This window comes from Notolepis coatsorum, assembly GCF_963971535.1.
Source record: "Notolepis coatsorum genome assembly, chromosome: 2".
Classification (NCBI taxonomy): Eukaryota; Metazoa; Chordata; class Actinopteri; order Aulopiformes; family Paralepididae; genus Notolepis; species Notolepis coatsorum.
Genome location: NC_140166.1, coordinates 93,778,100 through 93,800,518, shown reverse-complemented (window position 1 = coordinate 93,800,518; position 22,419 = coordinate 93,778,100). Strand labels below are relative to the sequence as shown.

Sequence of the window (22,419 nt, the reverse complement as noted above, 5' to 3'; positions counted from 1 at the left end):
TCTCCAACGGTTCAAGAGCGCCATCTGGTGGCCGATCGGTGGACTCGAGCTAGACACAGCGGATAGCAATCCGTTACCAATAACTCGATAAACAACATGATTTGGACGTATACTATTATACAACCTGGAAATGGATCGCATATTTCTACATCCCATAATAGGAATATTTCTGTTCCACGCTCATCGCCCAACGCTATGAGGAAGCTACGGTAAGATTCAGCGTTATTTTTTAGCGTGTTCGATACTAACTGCTCTAATGATCATATCACCCACACTAGATGAATCATCTAACGTTGGCCACGGAATTATAAACGACCCCCCCCCCCCCCCCTATCCGGTCAACATCAGATGATCAGTAGTAACTTCTAGAAGCACGTCCATTTGACATTTTTTATCTCGCGCAGATTCCTATCAAACTGTATTTCATCATCAATATAATGCATTTGGGGCTATAAATCACGTTCTGGAGAAAGCTGCAGAAAACGATAAAAACATACTTATACTTTAGACCGTATTTTAGTATGAATATGTGAATGAAAAAGTATAACGTTGCTACACCCTGAACAATAGATATAGGATGACACAAAAAGCCAGACAGAGGGCTTGTTTCCAGTTTCAGTTTGTTTTATAATAAACAATCAAACTGAGAATTTTTTTTTATTTAGGATATTTAAAATGTCTTCCAATGTTAAATAAAAGTTTATTGCACTTTGAAACGGTGTACTTGCATTATTATGCTATTATCATTATATTAGTGAATTTTTTAAAGAAAATTGAGAACTTTTGGGAAATAAATTTCTCCAAAAAAAATGCTCTAACCGGTCGCAATAATATCGCTTATCGCGATATTTTCGGGGGCAATTAATCGCCCAGCAAAATGTGTTATCGTGGCAGGCCTAGTGTTGAGTCAATATTTGTATGGTTATTACCTGCATTGCTTTTACCCCTTTTCTTATTCTCTGCATTGCTTTTATTCTGTCTATTGTATGTCTATTTTACTGCTGTGAAGCACTTTGGGCTGCAATTCTTGTATGAAAGATGCTATACAAATAATTTTTATTATTATTATTATTATTCTAGCATTGGGAAACAGTTGTTCACAACATGTATCAATATTGACTGAACTGTATCATCATTGGAATAACATGTATCATCTTTCATTTCATGTATTTTAACAGCTTAGCATCAGTCTACTTTACCTTGCTGTCCTCCCAGTAGAGTGCCAGACACTGGTCTCCAGGTTTCCAAGACGGCTCCATCAAATGACCTCTCTCTGGCCCTTTGGGACTTGGACCTGGACCTTTGCCCTGTGCCGTCCTCTTCTTAGGCCCTGTGTTCTGAAAGGTGCTCTTGTTGTGGAGTTCCTCCCTGTGGGCCAGAAGGCTGGGTGGGTTTGGTTGTTTGATTGGCCCAGTTCTTTTGTGCTCAGAGTCTCCGTTTTGGAGGGGAGCGAGGTCTCCCCTGGCGGCCCTAGGGTCCCGGGACATCCCCCCGTCCTGGGTGGCGGTGGGATCCTTACCTCCCCACGTGTTCAAAAGCCCGCCATCCCTTTGACGTTCAAAGTGGTCAGAGTTGGGCCTGTCACTCTTTCCTCGTCTCCTGTTGCTGTTGAGTTCTTCATTCCTGTCGTTCCTGTCGTTCCTGTCATTCCTGTCGTTCCTGTCGTTCCTGTCGTTCCTGTTGTCACCCCGCTTGTAGCCTCCTCTGCCATCTGCTACACTGCTAACAAACTCGGGTGGTTTAGATACGGGTGTGTTGTCTTTTGGTCCTCTCCTGTTGGACAGTTCAGGCACAGAGTTCTCTCTCGCAGCTTGGTGAAACCCCCCCCCATCCCCATCCCTGGACCGCTGGTGGAACGTTTCAACAGGTTCTTTAGCCGCATCCCTGGACCGCTGGTGGAAAGTTTCAGTAGGTTCTTTAGCCCCATCCCTGGACCGCTGGTGGAACGTTTCAACAGGTTCTTTAGCCGCATCCCTGGACCGCTGGTGGAAAGTTTCAGTAGGTTCTTTAGCCCCATCCCTGGACCGCTGGTGGAACGTTTCAACAGGTTCTTTAGCCCCATCCCTGGACCGCTGGTGGAAAGTTTCAGTAGGTTCTTTAGCCCCATCCCTGGACCGCTGGTGGAACGTTTCAACAGGTTCTTTAGGCCCATCCCTGGACCGCTGGTGGAATGTTTCAGTAGGTTCTTTAGCCCCATCCCTGGACCGCTGGTGGAACGTTTCAACAGGTTCTTTAGCCCCATCCCTGGACCGCTGGTGGAACGTTTCTGGTTCTTTAGCCCGTGGGAATGTGGCGGAGGAGAATGACAAGGAGGAGGGTTGCTCTGCTCGTGTCTCTCTGCTGTCGTTCTGCCACCTAGTGTCCGTTCCTCCACGTGGCCCTCGGTCCTGCCCCTTCCACTGCTGCCGTTGGGCCGGGGCTTGGGGAGCCGGGGTAGGAGACGCAGGCTTCTGGCCGGGTTTGGGGAAGTCTGTGTCCCTGTGGAAGCGGGGCGGCCGGTCGTTCCTCTGTTGCCTGCCGTCGTTATGCGAGGGGTACTTGGTCTGCGACGGGTCTTTGGAGTAGTAGTCCGAGTTGGAGTAACTCACTCTAGCGTCCTGGTGTCTCTGCGGGGGTTGGTTCTTTGGCTCTGGGGAACAACACAAAAGAAGGGGGGATGAGTCATCAGCAGCTATAGAACATCTAACAAGATTGTGAAAGGTGAATTAGTAGTGAATTAGTGAATTAGTTACTTAGTTCTGGACATTATTTCTCATTGTGGCAATAAATAAACATGCATTGTTTGCATAAAGCAAGCATTTGTCGACTCTCATGTTGATAAGACATTAAAACTAGAAAAAGATCAGTTTAAGGTAGATTTAGAACATAAAAAATATGTGATTAATTTGCGATTAATCACGAGTTAACTATGGACAATCATGCGATTAATCAGATTAAATATTTTAATCGATTGACAGTAGGGCTGTCTTAAACACTTCGAAGCTTCGTTCGATGGGCATGGGATTCGAATATGAAAATAAAATTCGAATCTATTAAAAAAAAAAAAAAACTTTGTTAACACATCCACCGCCGGAAACGGCTTACAACGTGTTTCAAGGTCATGCGAATTCCGCCATTCCACGGCGTACGACGTTATTGAAATCATATAAAAAAAATTCGCCATGGTATTCATAATTCCCTCACCGAACCTGGTCTGATACAGTGGGAGCCTGCACAACAGTGCAACGCTTCAATACCGCCGCCAGGTGGATGATCGGGCGAGTTACCAAACCGGAAATGGATAGTCGATCTCCGTGCATCTGGGAAATGTGTCCGGCAGTCACATATTGTTGCGGGACTCTAGACACACATACGTGTATATGGATCGCTGCCATAACTCAATAATCGATATGATTTGGGCGTTTATTTCGCCATACAAACCGAAAATGGATCTAATCGATCCACGTCAAATAAGTGGGATCTTTTTCCTCCAGTCTCATCGGCGAACAGTAAGAGGACAGTAACGTTACTTTCAGCGTGTTTGTTTATTATTATTAATGCAAACTGCTCTGATCAATATATCACCCATACTACATAAAGCATTTACTGACGATCACGGAATTATAAACGACCCCCCACCCCCCCCCCCCCGTTCATCCGCGCATGATGAGTCATAATGTTTAGGATCATGTACAGTTGAAATTTTTAATATAGCGTGTATCGGCAACAAACGGCAGTTGATAATCTATATATGCGTTTATGCCTATAACTCACTGCCGAAAACGATAAAAACATATTTATATTCTAGACGGATGTTGAATGGGCCATAGTAATGTCAATTAAAAAAGTTATAGCCCTGCAAAGAAGGCGAACATCTCCATAGGCTTAGAGTGGTGGCAGAGAGTGGTATGAGACGGGCAAACTCCGTGGCAGTTAATGTGTTAATGCCCTTGTTTTTATGTTGAAACTTGTTGTGTGCCATGTTGGTCATGACTCCCTGGAAGAAGAGATCTTGTATCTCAATGGGACATTCCTGGATAAATAAAGGATAAATAAAATAAAAAAAATATTCTGATCATTTTAAATGTAGTGCTTACCAGAGATATGCTGATCATTTGAAATGTAATGCTTACCGGAGATGTGCTGATAATTTTTAAGGAAATAACTCATTCAGAAGGTAAAAAAGCATTAAAATGTACAAATCAACTAGCGAAGTCTCGTCAACCAAAACGGACCGATTAATCAAATAATTGACAACGAGGGGGTTGCTGTACAAATTCTTGACAAAGGGCATGTAGAAAAAGGGAGAGAACTGGAGAAGCAGGTGTCACAGGGTTCAAAGAGCCCAGCATATAAACACAGAATATTTTTGTTTAAAGACCACTTAGAGTACTTTACCTCAACACCATCTATTTTAGGAATCTTAAAAGCATTTTGATGGGTGGCATTTTACAATAGAAGCAGGCCACATCATGAGCCAGAGAAAAATAAATGACAAATACCTCCATTTAGTATTGCTGTGTAAAAATAAATACTTTTTCCCACTTTGTATCCGATATCTTCCAAGTGAAAACTAAAATAAAAATTATAAAAAAAAAAAAAAAAAACTACTAACTGGGATTGATAAGTGTGTGTATCCTGCTTATAATAGTGATTGCAAATTAGAAAAATGATAAATTGCAAACTAGAAAGACCTCCACTCAGGCCTAACAATGTTCCCACTTGGCCATTCATTTCACATGCAACATTTTACTGGGTAGATGACAGAAACAAGAGTTGACGATATTGCCAGTCTCAGCAGACCCAGAGTAGAAATCCATGTTTTATGCATTACCTAAGTACGACTTGAAAACAATGGAAAGAACTCCTGCACACTGTCTTGCTTACTGCTGAAATATTTACAGATTACGCTTTGGTCTGCCGATATACCTGATGAAGGTCGGACAGACCAAAACGATGTAATTAATAAATATTTCAGCAGTAAGCGAGTGCGGAGAGTTCTTCCCGTTGTTTTCGAGTTGCACCTTTCTCCAGCGTGCCCATCACACATCCAAGGTGTGCAGAGACTTATTTAAAAAAAAAAATTACTTCCTCTTTGGGCAGAGATGTTTGACAGAGGAATGCAAGTTACCCTTACCCTTTAAGACGGGGCACTGCATGTGTTTTGATTCTAAATAAATTAAGTTACCAAGGCAGATAATAAATAAATGAACATCACCCACCATTGACAGAGAAAGCTCCCATCTTGGATTCCAGGAAGTCAAAGAGAGTGCTCGGTCCAGAGGGTCTTCCTCCTGCACCCTCCTCTTCATCGTCATTCCTGGACCTACCTCTTCCCCTCCCTCTTCCTGGAAAGAACAACAGAACATGAATGACATGAATACTATATTTTGACCACTCTAATTGCTTGCTGTGTGTGTACCTACAGGTTGGGATACACCTAGGGCTGGGCGATAAAACGATAACGATAACTATCGCGATAAATTATTTCCTCGAAATAAACATGAAACGTAGTCGCAAAGTTTCGATATATCGATTTTCCAAGCTTGGATATGAGCACACGCACTAACAACCAATCAGTGAAGGAGATGGCCGACAGCGGAAGGAGACCCGGAAGGAGACCCAGAGGTAGGACTCCAGTAGTCAACAAGGCTGGCTAGGATAATTAGCTTGCACGGCGCTATTTTATAATTTACGTGCCGAGTGGGTGTGTGGCGTGAATTCTGAGGCCACGTTTATAGTAGTGTGGGGTATACAGTGGACGTCGTTGCAATGTATTGGGGCGGAACGGAGTATTTTAGGGTCATATTTAGTACATTGTCATGGAATACACCGCTTGGAAACAACAGGCTGGCTAGGATAATTAGCTTGCACGGCGCTATTTTATAATTTACGTGCAGAGTGGGTGTGTGGCGTGAATTCTGAGGGTAACGGTTAGAGTAGTGTGGGGTATACGGTGGACGTCGTTGCAATGTATTGGGGCGGAACGGAGTATTTTAGGGTCATATTTAGTACATTGTCATGGAATACACCGCTTGCTCTGGCTAACTGCTAACGTGCGCGGACTGATGACGACATCAACTCGAGACATTCGCAACAGCAAAACAAGTCTATTAATAGCTCGTCCATCGGCGCCGGGCATAAGAAGTTAATTAAACTTGACAGACATTATATCGACGATAATTATCGATATCGAGTTACCGGTATATGAAAATAATTTTATAATTTTATCGCGATAACGTTTTTGGCCATATCGCCCAGCCCTAGATACACCCATACCACTTTTTCACATCTGACACTGAAACACCTTTAAAGTATTGGCTGATATAAGCACCAATCTGATCCATTACTTATCCTGAAAATATAGACTTTGACCATTAACACTTTGATTGCCGTTCACGTAGAGCTACGTTTCTGTCGCCCGATCGTCGAGTGCCGGAAACGTAGATCTACGTTTCTGTCACGGTATTTCTTTTATTATCTATTGCCATTCATAATTCAGCGGGACACCTTGTGCATACTGTTCTGAGTGTGTCTGAGCTGGCAGACGGTCTTATACCACCCTCTAATGCCTTCCGGCATTATTGCACCCCGTTAGAAACGGGTTCGTTTATTTACTCTAACGAGCTGCAGCATGGGGGCGGGTCCTAAACACTCCGGCAAAACACACGCTTGTAGAGATGGTTTGGACTACTGACCACGCCCGCCCGTTGAAGTGCAATGCCCAACAACGTCAGGGACAGAATCGCTGTGGATAACTGGAATGGCGATGAGATTATTGGATTCTTTTTTTTGCATTACTTCAGAGACCAGGTAAGGACACCATATATGAAAGCTTGCGTTGATCTGATATTTATTTCTACAGCTATTGAAGCTATCTGTGTTTTATGTGTATGACTGTGTGCCGTTGGGTTGCAGGAGGGGGGGGGGGGGGGGGAACACGCCGGTCTAAATCACATTGCATGTGTGCACGACAAAGGATAATAGTAATGGTCTAGAGTTGATTTCAGGAAGATCCGATAATCAGGCGAAAAATTACAACGTGTTTATTGAATTACACAAAAACACTGTATTTTCCCTGGAATTGCTCAGAAGCGGCTGGACTATGTTCATATTCAAAACGGTATAAAACGGAAATGTACGGATGAAAAAAGAATCTGTTTTTTGCACGTTGACCAGAAGCAGCTCAATGAGACTTGACGGCGTTATTAGACCCATAGCTATACTATAAAATATAGGTTTAGCTCTACAAAGTACAACTACGTTTACATGGGGTTAATGGACGGCAAGGCCAGGTCACTTCCGGGAAGGGGCGTGGCACCAGAGCATGTGAGCGGCGCGGAGCGGCAGAGAAATCCGCTCTTCGCTCTGGACGGCTTAGTTCCGCTCTCATTCGCTCATGTTGGCCCCCCCCCCCAAGCCGCTCTACGCTCGCTCAGCGCTCACCTTCATTTGCGCATCAAGCGCTCCGCGCTCCTGCCCGCTCAGCAGAAAAAAATGATTTTTTTGGAGCATGATGTAAATTAGCTTGATTTGACCAAACTACAACAGTCTGCACCCCCTGGGCCCCTTAACAATTGTTTGTATTGAGCCGTATTGTATTGTACCCATTCTGCAATCTGTTAAATCTACTAGCTTTACTATGCTAATGTACGCTGCTAAGTGTTTATACTGGCAGATCCCATTCACGTTAGCATGTAAGCTAACAACATCAGCGCTCTTTTTGTGAGACTAAACTCTCCGCTCTTGGTGGTACATTGTGTTGATGTTGGTTTCGTTTCATCAATAAATGAGGCAGAACACAGTGAATGTATCCTTTTTTTTGTATTGCACTTTGTTTGTTTCTCGCTGAAAATAAATGTTGCTAAATAGTTCCCGAGGTGATTTAAAGATGGCGGATTTCTGTTTTGACTTAGCAGGATGTGTAGTGACTAGTGACGCCTTCACCCTTCTGATTGGTTGAAAATGGCCTTCATGTTTGAACTACATCGCCACCTATTGCTTTGGCATTGTACTACATGTATATTACATCAGTTTAAACCACTGTGTGATCGTGTGCACTGAGCGGCTGGGAGAGGCTCAGAGCAGAGGAGAGCTCTCGCTCCGGAGTCACTCTGACCCATTTTAAAGCCCATTCCACGCTCACTTCAAAATCCACCCGCTCCGCTCACATGCTCTGCGTGGCACTCAATGTGTTAACCAATCCGATCGAACCATTTCACCTCAGTTGTTTTAATTCATTCAAATTGTTTAATTAATTGACGTTTCTGTTTCCATATTGTTTTGTTGTATTATGTATTGTAACTCTCGATGCCATTGTAAATGAGAGCTCGCTCTCAATGATCTTTCAAGACTAAATAAAGATTGAATGAGATAAAACGTTATCAAATGGACGTAACCACAGCCTAGAGTGAGGGTCAACGTGTGCCTGCGTACCTCTGGGCGGGGGTCTGCTGGGTTCAACCGGGGCGGGGCTGGGGGAGGAGCTACAGGCTCCAGTCAGCAGGCTGTTGAGAGCCGCCTCTAGGTTGTTGTGGCTGTCCATCAGAGCCTGCCGCGCCTCTTCTCTGTGAAAACCCATCTCCATGATGTCTCTCAGAGCGCGCTCATCTACCTGCACACAGGAAGGCAGGAGGCAGGGGGGGGGGGGTAAATGGCATTGGCAGGAACTCCAGGGGAGGATGATTAACAGCGGGAATGAGGTGAACAAAAGAATGCAGTAGAGTGCAGACCTCAGGCAAGTCTCAACGGTCTCTCCACTTTTCTTACACACTCAACATTTTACCCAGTAATTGACATAGATGAGAGTTGCCTAAATGTCAGTCTCAACCGACCTACAGTACAGGCCAAATGAGGCCAAATCACTCAAAGCTCCACAGGGCGCCTCACTGTAAATAAAGACAAGCACGTTTCATCAGGTTTGGTGCAAATCAGACAAAGCTTTCACAAGTAATGTATCACTTCCTGTTCATGTTTTTAGTTTTGCGAGAACAGTGCCACCATGAGGCCAAATTACTCAAAACCTCACAGGCACCCTCGCTGTGGCTTCTGCAGAAGTAGCCAGTGTTGCTGCCAAGGTGGAATGAACTATGTCTGTGTATCTGTGTGTGTAGTGTGTGTGTTTCCAGTGAAGGATTTGGGGTGCTTTTTCAATGTATGTGATGTATAGATTGGGGGGACCACAGCTAAAACGGGGAGATCGAAATGTGCATGGAAGCAGGAGACGGTGGTTCAGTAGAGCAGGGTGATTGTTGTGAGGCACACTGCCAGTGAGAGAATGTTTTGAATTCCTTGTAAGAACAAACTGATAGCGAGAGCGAGGGAGAGGGGTTAATGAAACAGTAGAAAACTGCATTTTAATGGTGTGAAAGGTTATTAACGCAGTTGTAATGACAACGCGGCACATGACAACCAGAAAGGGGTGGGCTATCGTTGCTACGGCGAGGATCTATAAGTCGAACGGTGTTTCCGGGTGTAGGGCAGACTAGAAACTGACCAAGAGCGAGTAGGACTAAAATCTGACTGAGACTAAGAGGGAAGGAACCAGGAGAGACTCTCTCTCCTCCACCACGGAGGAGGGGGGGAAGGGAGAATGCCACATCATCATTAGCTTCGGCTACCACGAGGATGGTCTTGGCTAACGAACAGGCCTGACCACTGTTGGACTGAATAACAGAGGGACAATAGATCGGACTGAAAGATCATTAGATAGACTGAACACACCGAAAGATCATTAGAATACTCTTCAAGGACAATACAATCTGTTAACATCTGAGCTGAGGTTTCTGTTTATCAAATAAAACCACGCTTTTCCTTGTAAGGTATTTCACGTTGTCGGATTCTTACGGAGGTGGAGAATTATTATGGTTTGCGGATTGTACTAACGGGGAGAGATAAGGATCTTATCTACCAGTATCGGAGACGTCAGGACCATTAAAAGTACACAACGCAGAGGAATTGGATGGAGAGAGGATAACACGAGAAGACGTGATACTGGCCAGATTGATCAGGATCTAACACCAGGGAGCTGATCTCTAGGCTACACCAAACACCAAACAAAGGAATCCATAAGAGTTTCTTGTACCATGGCGGAATTAATGCTAAAGAAGCTTCACTATGAGCTTATTATTATTATATATTATTATCCCTGAATCTAAACCCCAGTAGTTGACTTGTAGACCTTAAATGTTCTCATTTTGACACAAAAATGCAATGCTATTAGGGGTGGAACGGTTCACAAAATCGACGGTTCGGTTCATATCACGGTTTTAGGTTATATAACCGAACAATACACACATGCCCCGAATGCGTACCGTTCGGTACGACCTCCACGGTTCGGGCATGCGTGTATTGTTCGGTACACGGTTCGAATGCATACCGTTCCACCCCTAAAAGCTATGGTTCCTTTTTTTTGCCTGTGGTGGTTATTTTGTCTAAACTGCATGTGGGGTGAGAGATAGTGAAGTGACGTTTTACAGGAGGATTATATGTTTTGATAATTAGCCTAAATTTAAATGTGCTATAGATATAGAGTATGTAGACTAATTTAATTAACTTTTTTTATTGTATTTTTTTTAAATCCTCTATATCCTCTTCCTACTTCCCATTTCCCCATGTGGGAATGCACCAGATTGCATAAACATGCTGCTAGTGCTCTAGTGCAGTGTTTCTAAAAGTGGGGGGCGCACCCCCCAGGGGGGGCACGGAGGCATGACAGGGGGGGCCCTGAGATTTATTTAAAAAAAAAAAAAAAAAAAAAAAAAAAAAATGGATTACAGACAATTATCACTAAAGTGCTATCTGTTGCAGCTGCACTGTTCTCCATGAAAATACCATATTTGGATAAGTTTTACCATTTCTCAAAATCTGAAAATCATTATTTAATAAAACACAGAAAAGGATCACCAAATTACTCTGGATAAAAAAAAACTTTACAGACAACATTGAGACAAAGCTTCCTGACACATCTCCATCCAAACTCTTGGAAGAACTCATTGAAATCTCATCTGATACCACCTGGAGAGCTAGTTTCAGAGTGTGGCGCTGAGTACCAAGTATCTCATGATGCAGCAGTTAAGGTGTTGATACCATTCAGCACCACATATCTGTGTGAAGCTGGCTTTTCATCCATGACAGCTCTGAAAACAAAATATAGGGCCAAGTTGAGCCTTGAGGATGACATGCGTGTTGCCTTGTCAAAGACTGACAGCAATAAAGACTGTTTGCTTATTTCCTATGTTCGCTTTGTAAATTCCCAGTCACTGAGTGAAGATCTGCTGTTTTGCAAATATGTCAAAAACAGCGACAGCTGATGAGCTCTTCAAAATTATTGACAGTTACCTGACAGAACATGGACTGAAATGGGAGAACTGTGTGGGCTTTTGCTCTGACGGTGCGCAGGCCATGGCAGGGAAAAGGAGGAGGCTATAGGCGCTCATCAAGGGGGTCTCGCCAAACGCGCAATGGACGCACTGTAAATTCACAGAGAGGCGCCAGCGTCAAGACAGCTTAGCCCTGAGCTGAATGAGGTTTTGACAGAAGTTATAAACGTGGTAAATTTCATCAAAACCCGAGCCCTGAAAGCACGCCTATTCTCTGCGCTGTGTGAGGAGATGGAAGCTGACCATTCTGCAGTGCTGTTTCACAGCGAGGCAAGGTGGCTCTCGCGAGGGAAGGTGTTGCCAATTTGAAAGGTCACGATATTGGTGTTATTTCAATCAATTTAAACATGGCCCATTTCATGACTATTTTGTTGGGGGGGGGGGGGGCCCAAGATATTTTGGTCCGCCAAAGGGGGGCCTGACAGAAAAAGTTTGAGAAGCACTGCTCTAGTGGTTCAATGTTATCTATAGCACATTGTTAACGGAGCCACATTGCTAACATTAAATGACCGGATGTTGCAATTTCGTTACGCCCCCCACTACAAGGATGCACTGGAACGCCCCCACTACAAGGATGCACTGGAACGCCCCCACTACAAGGACGCACTGGAGCGCCCCGACTACAAGGACGCACTGGAACGCCCCCACTACAAGGACGCACTGGAGCGCCCCGACTACAAGGACGCACTGGAACGCCCCCACTACAAGGACGCACTGGAACGCCCCCACAAGGACACACTGTGTGAAACACAGACAAAGCTACTTTAGTAACGCATTAATTTTCCCATCCCATATCTTTATGGCGGCACAGTGGTGTAGTTGTTAACACTGTCGCCTCAAAGCAAGAAGGTCCTCGGTTCGATTCCCGCTTGGGGACCAGGTTGCCAGGTACCCAGGTTCTAATGGGGGGTAAGATGCATGTGATTTGAGAAAATCACAGATAGAAAGTAGGGATGCACCGATATGAAGATTTGGCACCGATACCGATTGTTCAACTAACACAATCAGCCGATACCGATATTTGTGGCAAACATTTACATTTTTTTTTTTTTGTAATATATTTTTTTTGTAATATTTTTTTTTATATTTGTGTTACAAATTGTGCTCACCGATATGAACATAGGCCTCTTTACTTACTTTAAATTTACTTACTTCTCCCAGTATGGTACCGGGCTGCAGCTGGATACTATCGTCTCAACCAGAGCTCTCAACCAATGAAATTTTGATTGAGTCGATTCTGCCAATTACGTCACACACCGCTTGCACCCGCCTCTGCTGTTACCACCAATCGGCAAGCACGGCGTATACATTTTTTACTTCCGCTTTTGTCCGCCATTGATTTTGACGAGAGGTTTTCTACAACAACAACAAAGCGCGGCCGACGTTTAGCTTTTAGCACCGCAGGATGACTAAATGAGGCATAATGATTTTACTGCAACGAATGTTATAATAAAACAAAGCCTTTCTATACATGTGTCTGATTGAAAACTTTATTAACAGATTGCAGAATGGGTAAAACTCAGGGCTCTATGAGCAACAGAAGGAACTGAGCTAGTATGAATGCTTGCTACGTTGGGTAAATAATATGCTGATGTTATTGAACGTGTAACACTAACTATATAACGTTAATGCCACAAAACGAATGCATTTGTTAATCATAAGTAGTAACTTTGATGCAGTAGCTTGTGTGTGTGTGGGCCGGGGGCGGCGTTGTGCAGGTCGCAATGCGACTGAACTTTTTTTTGCCTTTTGACGCGACACAAATTGATGGATATTTATCGGCTACTGCCATCGGCACATTCGAGCTTATCGGCCGATAGGCCGATTGCAGTCAACAAGGCACTTATCGGCCGATACCGATACCCGACCGATACATCGGTGCACCCCTAATAGAAAGTTGCCGGTAGGTCAAATATAGAAGTACCCAAAGACGTGATGTCCTTTTCTAATTTTGTTTTATTATTATTAATATTATTATCATCATCATTATTATCATTATCAGCATAATACATTTTATTATCATCATCAGCATCATTATTATTAACAACAATTAATATAAATGTTTAATTACTAATATATTTTACTTTTGTGGGCACAAATAATGAATAAGAACAAACTAATGATATGATAAGACAACCATTTAATAGGGGGTCGGAAATGCTAATACGTTGTTTGATGTCCTATGAAGTTGCTTAGTAGACAAACATTTGAACTTCTGTGGTCATAAACTTGGTTTATGGTTTTATGATTGTAAGGCTTCAGTTGCGCAATCTTGTCATTACCATCTCTTGTCCTCCCCCTGACCTAGCTCAGTAAACGGCAATAATAAGTTGCACTGAGGAAAAGACAAGGAGAGAGAGGCTGTGCGTGATGGAGTAAAGGCCAGCTCATCTCCCCGAGGTAATGTAGAAAGTAAACTACTAATGTTTGCGACCAAGAAAGGCTCGCCAAATTCTTCATGTATGTGTGTTCTTGGTCGTAAAGTGCTGCCTGGCACACTTAACTATCAGTTATCATAAAGTGCTGCTGGCACACTTAACTATCAGTTATTATAAAGTGCTGCCTGGCACACTTATTAACTATCAGTTATTATAAAGTGCTGCTGGCACACTTAACACATTTGACGCCAGACCCGAGATAAGTCGGGTTAACTCGCCATTGTTTGAGCGCCAAACCAGAGAAAAGTCGGGTTTTGGTCGTTATTTCTTTTATTCGCTGTTTCCATTCATAATCGATCGAGGGAGCTTGATGTTATCATTGGGAATGGGTCTGAGATCGCAAACGTCCAATACCGCCGCCTAACGCCTTGCGGCCGGTATTGCACATCCTTGGAATCTCTCTGGCTCAGCCTGTACGTCGATCTAAAAAGTCCGGTCCGGGTTTTCCTTGTCGGGCATGAGTAACGTTTATAACACATGGATTGGGGAGAATCAACCACCGCCAATTCATGTTCTTTGGTGGATTATGTTGGCACCACGATCGACATCAATACTTGGAATGGCGATCATATAATTGGAATATTCTGTTTGCAGTACATCATAGTCAAGGTAAGGGCTATATGTAGTGATGCACCGATGTGAAAATTGTGGCCGATACCGATATTAATATTGCTGTTCTGGCCGATACCGATATTTACCGATGTCGATATCTCTGTATAGAAAACACTTTTTTATGATGATCAAATAAAGAGCTATTTTCCAAAACGCATAATTTTTTTTTTTACTTTTGTAACTTATTTTTAGAAATGACTGATATTTTGAAACTATTTAAGGCCAAAACATGTAAAAAGAAAAAATAATTATATTTATATCGGCCCTATCTTGATATCTGACCGATACCGATGTGTAAAAAAACTGCCATATCGGCCGATATTATATCGGCGGCCGATATATCGTGCATCACTAGCTATATGCTATCAATCTTGCGTTGATCCAATAATTCCTTCCCCGTGATTGGAGCGTGTGTCTGTAATGTACTGTGTAACGTATTCCGTTGGTGACGATCGAAGCATAGATGAAACATAATACTGATAATATAGCGTTGATTTCAGATTGATTGTTGAACCAGCCGAGGAATGGCACGGTTTCTAGTGAATGCACTAAATGCTGCTTAGCGGCGTTTCCTGGGATTACACAGAATTACTGTAAAACTATACTCATATTCGCCACAGTATAAAACGGGAATGTATGTATGAGACAATTATTTATTTTTCGCAAATTGAACGATAAATACTCAATGTCAAATGGGCAATCGTTTTATATCCATAGCTATGATATTTAATATAGTTTTAGCCCTGCAAACACCGGCATGTATCCCCATTCATTAAAGCGCTGGCACACACTGCCATACGGCCCACAGCGACCTCTGGCGCAGAATGTGTTAATAATCAGTTATTATAAAGTGCTGCCTAGCACACTTATTAACTATCAGTTGTTATAAAGTGCTTAGGAGCAAATAAAGAACTGTTAACAACAAACTGAGTAACAAGATAAAGAATACACTTCTTTTTCATTCCAAAGCACAACAGTAATTTACTGTCAAGTGTCAATAAACACTTAACAATTATGCATAGTTCTTCATTTGTTCCATTAGCTCCTAATGAATTAGTTTTTAATTACTAAAGCATGACCAAAATATATACAATTAAGTTCCAAGTTCTGGTCAAGTCTCTCTTCTCACCAGCTCTCGATAGTTTCCACCCTGTCTGCTTTCAGGCCTCTCCTCTCTCTCGTCTCTCTCCTCTCGTTTACGCTGTTGGTATGATTCTCGTCCACGATATGAAGAGCCAGCACTGCTTAGATTACTGCCTGCATTACCTCCACCTCCAAACGTACGAGGAGCCTTGAGGAATGGAAGAACATGAGGGTCAAAACAGATGAGCCAATAGTGTGTGGATTGCTGTGAAGATAAATGCAAACCTTTTACAGCAGATAATGTTCAATCAGTTTAAGTTACTGCAAGATGATAAAATTTGGCTCCACCGTCTCAATACTTTAGTCATGGACTGTATGAAGAATTAAACTGGACTTTGAAGAAGTCTTTATTAATTGCACACTTTGACAATGTATATACTATATAAACTGTTGTGTGTATTTAATATTATTGACCATATATATATATATATTAGGGTGTCCGATATTATCGGCCGATATTGGCATTAAAATGTGATATCGGAAAATATCGGTATTCAAATTATTATTATAATTTTTTTTACATTTCTATAACCTTTATTTACCCAGGCAAGCAAGTAAGAACAAATTCAGATTTTATTTATTGTCAAAAGTATGCATAATGTTATGTTAATTCCACAACAAGACATATGTAATGTTAATTACCTGAAATTATTCAGTTTTTTGGGGGGGGAAACCCTGCATATATCAGTATCGGTTGATATCGGTATCGGAAATTAAGAGTTGGACAATATCGGTATAAAAGCTAATATCGAGCATCCCTAATATATATATTAAGGATGTCAATCTATTAAAATATTTAATCTGCTTCATCGCATGATTGTCCATAGTTAACTCTTTAATTGCCAGACCGGAGATATCTCGGGTTAACTCGCCATGCGTTGGACGCCAGACCAGAGATATCTCGGGTTTTGGTTGTTTTCTTTTATTCACAATTTTTATTTATTATTCATCCATTGACCTCGGTGTTGCCATAGGAAGGGATTTTGAGATCGCCAAAGTGCAATACCGGCCGCATCCAGCCAGATGGCAGTGTCGCCCACCCTTTGAAACCTTATATCTAACTCTGTGTTACACTCAAATGTCTCCAGGCGCTATATTTAGACGGAGTCGAGTAAGTCGCTTCATCCGGCACTTCGAAACGCATCTGGCACACTGGATCCATAAATTGTGCCAAATTATGTCCGGGACCAGATGGACACCAATACTGGAAATCGCAATTAGACAATTGGAATATTCTTTTTGGAATACCACCGACCACAGGTAAGGACTATCTGACATCAATTTCAGCTTGATCCAACAATGTTTTCATATCCATCCAGCTGATTGGCTTCTGTAGTGTTCAACACGAATGCCGTTACTGGCCATCAAAGCATAAAAAAACGCATTCATGAAAAAATGCATTCATGATGAAACATAATACCCATTATATACATTTGATTTTGAAATAGTAGCGTGTCCAGGCAAGAAACGCCAACGCTTATAGTAGAATTCACGCTGCGCCCTATTACTCGCTTCCCAGGAATTATCCAGGATCACTCTGAAATTATACTTATATTCACCACTGGATAAAAAAATTATCTCTTTTTTGCATCTTGGACGGAAGAAAGTCAGTGTCAAATGTATGTCCCCATAGCTATAATATAGAATAGAGATATAGCTCAACAAACAAGGTGACGCACTCCTATCTTTAAAGCGTGGCATAGCTACAACGGGACCCGGCTAATCCCTGGTGCTGAATGAGTTAATCGTGATTAATCGCATATTTTGTATCTGTTCTAAATCTACCTTAAACGGATCTTTTTCAAGTTTTAATACTCTCATCAACATGAGTCGACAAATGCTTGCTTTATGCAAAAAATGCATGTTTATTTATTGCCACAATGAGAAATACTGTCCAGAATCTTCAAGTAGCTAAGATGTGCAAACTGCATTGTTAAAAAAAATATATATATTTAAAAGCCCAACAAAAAAATAACAGATGGACATACCAATGTACTAACTGTAACATTACATAGTAATGGTTACTAACACAGTAGTGGTTGAACTTTACACTTGAACTATTCATCCCCATTTTTTTTGTTTAAGCAGCCATTTAACACAAAAGGACAACCCTCATGCATTGTAAATTTGCATCAAATTCAATACAAAGAAAGTGATGCACAAAATAACTTAAAAGAAAATAATAATTTAAAACAATGAATAAAGTGTGCATGAAATAACAGGGGAAAGAAAAAGTTAGGAACTTGTCACATTCACCCACACAAGGGCTGAGGACTCACCCCCCTGCCCCATCTCTCTCACACACACACACACACACACACGCACGCACGCTCTCTCTCAGCTCTTTCCCATTCCTCACTCTCACACACAAACACACACACTTTGAGTCAGAAACAAACATACCGGTAGTATCAATGTTATGAATGTCAGAGTATGAATAATACTGTGAAGTCTAATAAAAAAAAATATATATATTTTTTTTTAATGTTAATCTCGCGTTAAAACAAATAGTGGCGTTAAAATAATTTTGCATTATTAATATATATAAACTGTTGTGTGTATTTAATATGATTTAACATATTATATATAAACTGTAGTGTGTATTTAATATAATTGACCATCACCTTTGACAGCAATGTTAACTGTCTTCCATGTTTCCATTGTACAGTAAATGGACATAGTGAGCCTGCCGTGACAAAGCCAAATGATTCGGCCCAGAACCACACACCTCTTTGGTCTTGGCCACTTCAGCAATGGCTGCAATCCGCTGCTTCTCAAACTCATCGTTCTCATCAGCAGTTCTGGCCACACTCTGATTCTGCAGGGTCTTTCTCTGGTCCAGATCTCTGCTGTCTACCTCCTCCTTCCTCACACACTTCTACGGGGAGCAGGGAGAGACATGTCATGTCAACAGACATCCACAAATCTTGCAATGGGCAATTCATTTTACAAATACAAATTACCACTGACTAACCCATCTAACCCCAAGATCCAGCACTCCAAACATGGTATTTTTCAAGTGCATTTGTGACGTGGTCTATACACGGTTTCAGTGGAATTGCCTTGCTAGGGATTTATCTTCAGTTGCAGTAATTGCTAATATCAACAACTGACAAAAATGAAATGTAGTTCATTTATAATGTGCAACAGTCCCAAAAAAATATATAGTGTATATTAAGTGTCAAAAGTATATATAACCACTCCCCCACCTGTGGCTTTGTTATTATGATGTGAGACAGTCTTACAGTTCACATACATATAACAAAGAGCTAACAATGACAAAAGTAGATATCAAACAGGGAACAAAGTGGGTATCAAACAGGAGGAAAGACAGTCATTCAGAACTGCATTATTTTACTCCGTCTATTCTATTTTACTCTTTTATTACAGGTTTTAAACTGTGACTGTCCAGTTTTAAACTGTGTGGGTATTAAACATGTGTGATGATCAAACCGTAAATAAAGAGGCCTATTGGGATGTTCGATCCTAATATGAAGAACTTGGATTTGGTGTTCTATGTCATACCTTGACTTTGTCTATTTGATGAGTTTCAACTATAAAAACTCACACACACACACAGAGGGAGAGGGGGAGAGAGAATAAATACATTTTGATGTTGACTTCATATTTGGACCAATATCTCCCTGCAAGTTACCCTCCCTCCTCCACACACACACAAAAGGCCCCTCAATCATAATAGTGCTCTCCACAAGCGCCTCACTCTATCCTCAGCACAGCAGCGTGTCCGGCGACTGAATCTGCGGAGCACACAGTGGAGTAGATAGAAATAAATGCGTTTGTTAGAGATCAATAATCTATGCCTTATTCTGTGTGCCCTGCCAGCCAGCCTTTATGCGACGGAGAGATAGACTTTCAATTTTGACCGAGAGAAGATAATCTCCCAATTCAGATACAATTTAACAGTTCCAAAGATATTGAATGTTTGCCGGCATATTTTCACACTGCCAACAAAGTACTGGGTCCATCCCCGTTGTCTCTTCTTCGGAGCGGATTTTGGTGGCAGCTGTCATTTCTGCCCGTCTCCGCCATCAAAACTTGAGACCGAAAGTACTTAGCCACTCCCCTCCGACAAAACTGTTATTTCTTCACACAGCATGGGAAATAATAATAATTTTACATAATATAAATAATAATATTTACAAGTTGGATTAAGTTTTGTAAATAAGGAGACCGATAGAAGATTTAAAAGCACTCAAAATTGCCAATATCTCAATTTCGAGCCATTTCGGAATTATGCAACATTTTGGCATTTTCTGAGGTCCTTAACCTTTTAAGCCCTAGCCATATTTTCAGAAGATTTGCCTAAAAGTACATACCAAAGTAAATGGAAGATTGCTCCACTTCTACAATGTCCATTTGCAGAAGGTTGGTTATTGGTATCTAGGGACATCTATGGACCTCAGGGAATTATTGTGTCTGTTACTATGCTTGAGTAAATTGTAACGAACCAAAGGAGAATATAAATGATTATTATTATTAGGTATTATAAATTCTTCATCTTTGACGGTGAACAACACCATGCTGACAATGACCAAAAGCTAAAAGATGCCACTGAGCTTTTCAGCTACTTCTCGAGATCAAGTATAGTAAATATCTAAGCAAATAAACAAAGGGAAGATCATTTACAGGGGTTTTTGTAGATACAGTACTGAATTTTGCCATCTGGACACATGCAATATGAAATCTGAATATAGAATATAAAATGCATTGAGACACGTTTTTTTCCTAGACGTTCACAGAAAGGTACTGTACATTGTATTTATGGCAATAACGTTCAGTTTGTTCGACATGTGATATAATCACAAAAATAACGTAAAAAAATAGGTTTCACGTTTGAGAGGGGCTGGTGTGAGCTGGGTAGTGTAGTTTTATGAAATTAAAAAGCTCTGGGTCTCCTCTTTCATAGGACTACAAACACGAATGATGGCGTAATTTCCTTGCGTCAATATCCGCCGGTTTCCGATGCAATGCATGGAGAATTCTTTAAACTCATATTTAGCTAATAACACTTAAAATCATTGGTACAACAAACGTAGTGCTGAAAATATACACTTTGACTGCTGTTTCGATAGGGTTAGAGTATTTACTCTTGGCTACATTTGAAAAAGAAACGCAACATTAATTAATACAGACTGTATTGATCGATTTATAACGAGATATTAGTCTCTGGCCAGTACCGGGCCCGTCAGGGTTAACAAGGCGGTGCCAAGTCATATTAGGTATCTAGGGCGCAGGCATATAGGTAAGAAAAGTCACTGTTTTTGACCACTGTGCTGCGAATAAAAGTGTGCTTATCATGCAGTAAGTTGTATGTTTGGTTCATCGATGGAAACTGGGAATCAAATAGACTTGAGTTGAATTATATTTAGACACAGCAAAAACAAAAAAGGACTATTATTCTGCAAACGAATAACAGCCTGCAGATTCTGTACAGAACACAACACACAGCAAACAGTAGCATAATGGTAATAGCAAACTAGTGAAGTACGAGTGAAACCCGTCAACCAGTCTTGGGTTAGACATCTCAGTAGCTTAGGAACATACCAGCATTATGGGAAATGTGCTCATCATCTTCTCCAGAGTCAGACAAGAAGATGGATACCAATTTCCTCTATGTACGTTCAGTAGAGAGCTATCCGGCTGTGTATCTGCTTCCATTCATTTGTGCTAAGCTAGGCTAGTTTGTAGCCAGATAGATTTCTAGGAGGAAATTGGTATCCATCTTCTTGTCAGACTGTGGAGAAGATGGTAAGCACATTTTCCATAATGTTGATGTGTGCCTTGAAAGTAATAGACTGTATCTTTGGTACTTCTTATGTGGTTTTATGTACTAATGCAAAGCACATGTTTCATATGATGGTGCAATCTAAGTAAACTTTATATTATAAAAAAATATATATATAATAATATATATGTTTACCAAACTTAAGGTTGTACTTCAGTAAACATATTAAAAGTGTACCATTTTAGTAAGCAAAAGTAACTAAAAATACTTAAGTGCAACTTTTAACACACCAAGTACAACATAAGTAATTTCAATTTAACACAACTTTAGTATACTTTCTGAATACATAAAAAAAATATATACACTAAAGTATACTTTCAGAAATTATACTTTTGATTTGATTTGATTTATTGACAAAAACATAACAACATTGACAGATCAACATGTGTATTTGCCTTGTCAGGGATAGAACGAAAAGTCCAGGACTTACCGTACTTTTCGGACTATAAGCCGCGGCTTTTTCACCCATTTTTCGACCCTGCGGCTTATATAACGGTGCAGCTTATATGTGACTCGACGTGACCAAACCCGAAAATGTAAAAATCTAAATATTGCTTTTTTGACTGCATTGAAATGTTATTTATCTGTTCCCTTATTTGCTAAACTTAATACAACTTGTAAATGAGTTAATTCTTGTTATTTGTCCGACAGTATTGTGTCCCAATGCTAATTACATATGGTAATTAAACATTAAAACACCTGCGGCTTATAGTCCAGTGCGGCTTATATATGTACACATCATTCAATTTAGCTGCTGCGGCTTATAGTCAGGTGCGGCTTATAGTGCGAAAAGTACGGTATTTCCATCGTTGTCCCTGTTGTTTCAAACATTGGTGCATTAAAAGCAATAATTATTTTCAACAAAAAAGTGCATAGAGACAATACTCATAGTTCAGCACATAATACAGTCACACCAACATTACAGTGGCAGGTTACTAAACAGCTGCTCCCTTATCCTGGATTTGAACACTGCAGCACGCTCGGTTTCCTTGATATCGAGTGGTAGTTTGTTCCACTCCACTGCACCTCTATATCTAAATGATAATACCTGTCTTCCTGT

The 22,419-nt window shown here is 41.3% G+C and overlaps 1 protein-coding gene across 2 annotated transcripts in view; it reads right to left on the bottom strand.

Moving 5' to 3' along the window:
- The window catches only part of tdrd3 (tudor domain containing 3), a 96,430-nt gene that overhangs the window by 32,335 nt on the left and 41,676 nt on the right, over nt 1–22,419 (bottom strand). For both annotated transcript variants that reach the window (XM_084307591.1, XM_084307592.1), the window contains exons 7-11: nt 18,282–18,431; nt 15,540–15,701; nt 8,416–8,593; nt 5,202–5,327; nt 1,200–2,629 (exon numbers count right to left, since the gene is read on the bottom strand). In XM_084307591.1, the coding sequence (XP_084163717.1) occupies nt 1,200–2,629; nt 5,202–5,327; nt 8,416–8,593; nt 15,540–15,701; nt 18,282–18,431 (2,046 nt within the window). The remainder of the gene's footprint in view (nt 1–1,199; nt 2,630–5,201; nt 5,328–8,415; nt 8,594–15,539; nt 15,702–18,281; nt 18,432–22,419) is intronic.